The 6,986-nt window shown below is 41.1% G+C and overlaps 2 protein-coding genes across 3 annotated transcripts in view; both read left to right on the top strand.

Annotated features, from left to right (window-relative positions):
- LOC111080472 (flocculation protein FLO11) overlaps window positions 1-6,986 on the top strand; it is a 37,009-nt gene that overhangs the window by 4,016 nt on the left and 26,007 nt on the right. The window lies entirely within an intron of this gene.
- On the top strand, window positions 261-6,463 carry LOC111080474 (chromobox protein homolog 2). 2 transcript variants are annotated; one of them, XM_041592787.1, is made up of 3 exons: window positions 261-1,913; window positions 1,979-1,992; window positions 2,058-2,144. In XM_041592787.1, the coding sequence occupies exons 1-2, from the start codon at window positions 1,101-1,103 to the stop codon at window positions 1,988-1,990; spliced, it is 825 nt and encodes a 274-aa protein (XP_041448721.1). In that variant the 5' UTR covers window positions 261-1,100; the 3' UTR covers window positions 1,991-1,992; window positions 2,058-2,144. The 2 variants fall into 2 exon arrangements, with proteins under 2 accessions (XP_041448721.1, XP_022231801.2); XM_022376109.2 differs by lacking the exon at window positions 1,979-1,992 and adding an exon at window positions 5,941-6,463 and having other exon boundaries at window positions 265-1,913; window positions 2,058-2,273.

Raw genomic sequence — 6,986 nt, 5'->3', positions numbered from 1 at the left:
GTTAACTTGATCGAATTAAGAAAAAATCGTTTGTAGAGGTGGGTGAAACAACAATGTAACTATCGATGCATCGATGTTTTTTCAGTTTCTATTATTATTCTTTGTAAAAGAAAGAAAGCTAATAGAAGACAGTTTTAACTGACTTTTTCTATGATTTAAAAATACTATTTTTTAGTAGGTTAGTTTGTAAGTTATTGGACAATAATGTTTCATCGATGTTTTACGTACAAACATCGAAGTCTTATCCACCTCTACCAAAACCACATGTACTTGCGCGAGTATGTATAAGCCTGTGTGTATGTGTGTGTGAAGAAAGTGAAATGAAAAAGAAATGTGCACATGGGTAAAGTTGTGGCACAAGTTTTGAGCTCAAAATCATAACTGTAGCGGTAACAGGTTGGCCGACTCGCCGACACCGACTTAACAAACACTAAACTCTTTTTGTCACAGTACCTGAAGTTTCTTTCTCGACTGGCCAGACAGCATTTTGGCGACCCGGCCCCGTCCGCAGAGCCTCTGGAAATAAATAATTGCTACTTTACATACATACTATCTATGCAAATTGGCATTTGCTGCATGCCATAACATAATGATGAGAAACTTGCCAATGACATTGTTGTCCAACTGAGCATTATTCCAGTGAAAACACACACACACCGCTCCATTTCAATTTCTGTGGCATGAAATGTACACGAGCCGAAAGAGAAAAGTTGCACATTTTCCCGATGGCCAATTAAAATACATACATACATTCGCATTTACACACAGCACAGTTATTTCCGCTCAGCTTTGATGCACATTTGCTGTGGGGCGCACTCCAAAAAGGAGCGAGTAAACGAGTTTAGTGCGGCAACCAGGGCACAAACAGGTGCAACAGCAGATCGGTTGGGCTGTTTGCTTTACTTTATATAATGTTCCGCCGAGTGAAATATTTCCTAAATAGTGCATTATTTGCATTGTTTAATTTAATAAATATCAATTCAATCAATTAATAACTTGCGCGCAAGAAAATAACCCAAGTTGGCAGCACTGATAGTTTTCGGACCAGCTGGCAGCTGATTGTCTACAGTTTGTGGAAATATTCAATCCGATCCGTAAAAATGAAAACTATAAAAAAGAAAACGACGAATTCAAAATCGCCCAAATCCAAAGCCACTTTAGTTGATCGGGAATACATTGTTGAGGAAATCAAAGGAAAGCGTTTTTATGAAGGAGAAACCCAGTTTTTTGTCAAATGGGAGGGCTTTGAAGCAGAGTGTAGCACCTGGGAGCCAATGCAGAACCTTGGCAAATGCATCCATCTTCTGGCCAAGTATGAGAACGATGTATACCTTAGGAATTTGGAGCGCTCGGTCGATGAGAAGGAACATATGAAATTGAATGCTTCTCAGGGTATTGAAGTGCAGAATAATGGATGCAGCACACCGGTAAAGCCACAGCCAGGGCAAGAGCCAAAGCAGAAGCTAAGAAATGATTGGAAAAAGAAATGTCTCCGACTGAGTGATTCCAGTGACGACGAGCCATCGCCAGCCTTTGAATCAATAACACCACCGTTATTGAACCAACCAAAAAGTCGTAGGCAGTTGTTGGTGTCATCTGCATCCTCTTCCGCGTCGTGCTCGTCATCGGCGTCTTTCTCGTCATCCACCTCTTCCAGCTTCGCGTCTGCACAACCAACCCAACCCCAATCCCAACCAGTTCTCCCTACCAAGCAAAGCCCACCCCAACCAGTTATACCTACCAAGCAAAGCCGATCCCAACTTCAACCAGTGCTCCCTACCAATAAGCAAAAAATAAAATTCGGCGACATTCTGGAGGCTGCAAAGAAGCATAGGAAAGACTCAGGGAAAAAGCTATCAACGAACACCGAAAAAACTCGCGCCAATTACTCGCTGGAGGATGCTGAGGATTGTGTAAGAAAGCTATTATTTGATTATTTGAAAGGACATCAAACTGAAACCAAGAACTCTTCCATTAGGTTTTCGAGTGACGGTTTGCTTTCATTCCTTTCAAGCAATTAATTCCATTTGAGACTGATTACACTTTCCCCATAACAGAACACGCCAGAGAGGATATGGGATGAGGAAGAGCCTGCTGGCTTAAAGCTGGAGAGAGTTATACACAGCTTTCGAATGGGAGATGATCTGTATCTGGTCGTTAAGTGGATGGGCTGCGATGAGCCTGATGCGGTCCAACTTCAGGAAATAAGAGAGTTATATCCAAATGAAATAGTTCAATATTTCCAGTCTGTTCAACGGCGCAATGACGACCTGGTGAGTTTGTGTTTGCGTGTGGATATAGTGGATGTAGTGTAGCCTGGCCCTGTGCCCATAACCTTAAACGCATACTTCCGTTCAGCGCTAGCTTCTCTTCATAGCTTTACAGTTCGACGCTCGCAATATTTGAGCCATGAGCCATGAAAACTTTACTTTGCCTTCGGGTCAAGATAAATGCCATCGGAAAACAAAAACAAAAAAACGCAAGCGAAAACGAAGCATCTCCATCCGGTCTAACTCCGATACAACTTGTTGGAAACGAAACGTTTTCCTATCTGGCCACATACAATACTTATTGGATTCTGCATGGACCATGGACCATGCCACCTGTAGCTGTATTTTCTTCCTCATAAATCATTGATAATGCTAAGGCTGTGGCCACATGACAAATTGTTGTACACATAGAACATGTTACTTAGCAGATTTATGACCTGTGTGCCATAGAAGATTTACGCCAGCTTCTTAACCAAGGGATACAGCATGCTGGGTAATGGGATGAACTCTCATAATTTACACGTGTGTACACTCACTCTTCTGTTTCTACAATTGTAGATTTCGTGCTCAAGATCAAGTTGCGAAAATTATGAGACTCTTCGGCTTGGGGTTTTTGGTTTCCATTTGGCTTATCTGTCGCATCTGTTGACAGCTGCTTCCAACGACGATGGCGACGACGCCTTCGCTTTGAACCTTTCGGCTTAGCAACTGGCGGACCGCAGCTCTTATGGCTTGGGCTCCTATTCCATGGCATGTTCGTTTGGCTAGAACAAGCCAATAACTCCCTCGCACACCGTGGGCGTTTAAGACGCTCCATGGTTCATTCAACCTGGCGGCAGAGTCGCAGAAAGAAGTCAGAGACGCAGAATAGTGATCTTGTATTGATGTGCTTAATACAGCGGAGAGATATGTTCGTACTGCTCTCTGTGATGTGTGGTTTAATGGCTGTATCACATTGCTCTGTAACCTTCAATCAGGCCCCGACTAGACCCAACCCAACCCAAGCCAAAGCACCCAAGTGACATGCACACATGGCGCGAGGGAGACACACCTCGGCGGGGCAGCACATGTTGACTGGACTAGCCCGCCTGTGGCATGATCTGGCTAATGTGTCCATTTGGCTGTGGCTTGCGCCACTTCAATGTCATTTGTAAGCTGCCTGCTGCTTGCTGATTGCATATTTCAGCAGTTTACACAATTTGTTTGGATTGCATCGCACATATCATAAGCGAACTCTTTTTTCTGCATTACTTGCTTAGGGACCGCACTCAGATTTGACATGCACATAAATATCTGCGTTTTTATGGCTAATTAAATGACTTTGGCTAGACCCTGTAACTCATTTAATGGCTGCTTAAATAGCTTACAGCTAATTTAAAGTTTTATTAAATTAATTTAAAATGTTGAGAGCAAAGGTCAGGCCCTAATTTGAATTTAAAAACATTTAAATTCGTCAACTATAGTTGGGGTAATCCCAAAAAGGCAGCATAAAGTGAAAGATCAGTACGATCTTAATTAAATCTCATCTTATTTACTTAAACCTAAGAATAGCTTCTCATTCATCGATACAAAGTGTGTTTACCCTTAGTTTACCCCAGAGAATTACTGCGTTCATATTCATACAGTTGTTGCCTGATTGAATTCTAGTGCAAAGTGTAATCAATTATGTCTATAATATTAAGTCTACGGCGGGCTGGCACTCGCAGCCATCGCTGTGCAATTTATTCGCTTCTACCTTCCTTGATTTCTGTTTTCTGGGCTGCCTTCGACTTTGGCGTTCATTGATTTATGTCTGTGTTTGAATTAAGCTCGCTGTCCGTGGCATTTTCTGTAGTTTCTGATGTTGGAACTAGTTTTGCCATACATACAGCACTTGCGGGGAGTGAAGTGTTGTGGCTGGTGCGGCTGGGGAGATAGGAAAAGGGAAATTAGATCTGCAAAACATTTTCATTTTGAGGTAGCTTTATTAATTGCCTTACCAAAATTATTCAAATTGCATATCAAATGTCAAATCTTCGGCAGCAACAATCTTAATTTCCTCCGCCTGAAGACACCGAAAAATGGTAAATTTCCTGATTATGAAACCTTTCGTATGGCTGTGTGTGTGAGTGTGTATGAATTTTGTTTTGTATTAGCCAAAAATTTGCATTTAATTTCAGTGTTTTGGTGGCTGCCATTACAACAACACACAGTGGGCTGCAATGTGATAATTTTCTCGCTCGTTTGACCATTTTTGGCTGTGGATGTAATTACGCCCAAGGCAGCAGCAACAACAACAACTACTCCTACTGCAGCCTCATTTATGACGATTTGCATATGGTAGCCAACAAATCGGAAAGAAGCCAAAAATTTGTTTTCTATGTTGTGGTTTTTGTTGTAATGCAATTTGTTTAACGCTTCGTTTATTACCAAAAACAGCAACGATTTGAGGTTATTTGTGTGGCAGCAGCAGCAGCAACAATTTTCAGGTCGCGTAGGCAGAGCAACAACAGCAATTACGTTCAGCTGATCCCTCTCTCCTCTCTCTCTTTTATTCTCTGGGTGTACCTCTCTTGGGTTTAGTTTACTGTAAATATTTGTGTTGTGTTCCTCCTTTGCCTTTTCTGTTATCTGTGTCTCGCTTGCACTCACTTGTGCAAATTTACAGCTGCCTCTTTCTGCCTTTCCATGTCCCTGCCATTGTGTGTGTGTGTGTGGGTGTGACTGTCTTGGGTTATTATTTGGTTTGACAGTTTAATATATTTGATTATTTGTCCAGTGTCCGCTTTGTTGTGGCACGAGTCACAATTTGTATTTCTCGTTGTTATCTCTTGTCTTGTGTGTTGTGTTGTGTGTGGCTTGTCTGCTTTGTGCCTTCGGGTTAGAGGTTATTGGAACAGCAATTATATGTGGTTAGTGCGGCTGCTGTTTGTTGTTGCTATTGTTGCAATTGCCTTGCATTTGTGTGTACGTTGTGGGAGAGGGAGGGAGACAACAAAAGCTGCTAGCTGCTGGAGATGGGGCCAAGATTGCCCAACCTGTCTGGGCGATGATTAACCTGATGGCGATATATCGGTTTACACATCGTTTGGCTTCATTACAAAAGGTGATTGATTGTTTGGATTTATATGGTTTGTTTAACATGTGGTTGCTGGAAATATTTGTATGTGAGAGCTGTGAAGACCTAATGGAGGCACTTGGACTTACATATCAGTCTATGAATCTGTTTCTACTCAATTAACAATTTGTTCCGCCAGTGGGAGCTTTATTATCAGACCTGTATTATCAAGCTTTAACGTTGTTAGTGCCCTTGGTGGCTTGATCTAGTAAAAGTTTATTGAGTTTCTCTGGCCCCCAAACTCATTTAATTTCCATTTCCATTCGCCCATGCCAAGTGCATCCTCTGCCAACGGGTACCTCTGCTTTGTTAACATCTGGTTATTTTGTTGGTTTTATATGGGTATACGCCACGCCCTCAGAACGCCTGACGCCGCGGGCTGTCTTCTCCGGCTGCCTTTGTGTTAATTTCACGCCAGTTAAAATAATTAAATTCGCCTTTGTTTTCATTCACTTTTATGTGTGCTCTGATTTTCATTTTTAGTGCAGCATTCAAATTAGTTTATCGGCTCTAAAATAAAACAAAAATTTGTGTGTTTTCTCATGTATTTTTCGTTGTTTTTTATCTTTTTAGGTAAACTTTAACTCTAACGAACCAGATGGGAACATCAACAAAAGCCACAAACGCCAAGAAGTTCAGGGCCAACACTTTTGAATTAATTTTTTTTTGTTTCATATTTTTCTTATCTTATCAGAGTTAAAATTTTTGTGTGTGAAGAGACTTTCACACATAATTTGTTATGCTCTCTCGAAGAGAGATGGAGAGAGCTTCTATTATGAATATTAACATTAATTTGTTAAAAGTTAGTACATTACGTTGGACGTAAAATCTTATCAAATTATTAACAAATAGCTATCAAGGAAACTTTAATTGAAACAAGTTTATTAAGTGTATTAAGTGTATTTTCAGTTTAAAAACCTTATCAAGTCTATTACCTATCATGAAAGTGTACTATCAACACATTTCCAATAAATATGTTCATTGTTGCATATGACATCTGATACTTTTTGAGCATATTCAAGGCCAAACGGGCTAACGATCGTTTTAAAGACCACGAACCCGCATTAGCCGTATGCCTCTCAATGTTCACTGTCGTATCCAATATCTTATTCTAGCCAGACCAAAACAAAAAGGTGAACCATTGAGATTGTGCAGATACTTTGCTTTGGCCAAATGTCAATGAGCTGTAAACCAAAATTGAAACCCCCCTTCGCCGCACTCTTCCGGCAAAAATGGTTGACATTTTTGCTTGACTTTTTGAATTATTTTCTGCAGCATTGCCCCACAAACGGCCGCGGCGGGGCAAAGGCATTTATTTTGCATTGGTATTTCTTTTGTTGCTCTTTCGGGGTGTGTTCTGTTCCAATGGAATGAGGCGGAGCGGAGAGGAGACTGCATTGATAAAAGTGAGCTTTATATGTAAATTTCGGCAATTTCCACTGCATTCTTTCGATCAAAGTTGAGGTTGGTCCGGGGCTGACAAGTGGGCGTGGGCTGTTCAGGTGAGTGGGATCATGTTGAAAATATCTGGGGAGTCACTTAATGTCTGCATTCTTTGGGCTGATGGGCTATTTTTGGAAGTAAAAATATCTAAAATACTTACAATATACAATATATCT

Source organism: Drosophila obscura, unplaced genomic scaffold (genome assembly GCF_018151105.1).
Source record: "Drosophila obscura isolate BZ-5 IFL unplaced genomic scaffold, ASM1815110v1 contig_186, whole genome shotgun sequence".
In the NCBI taxonomy this organism is placed as follows: Eukaryota; Metazoa; Arthropoda; class Insecta; order Diptera; family Drosophilidae; genus Drosophila; species Drosophila obscura.
Note: the sequence above shows the minus strand (reverse complement) of the source record. Positions and strands in the feature narration are given on the sequence as shown.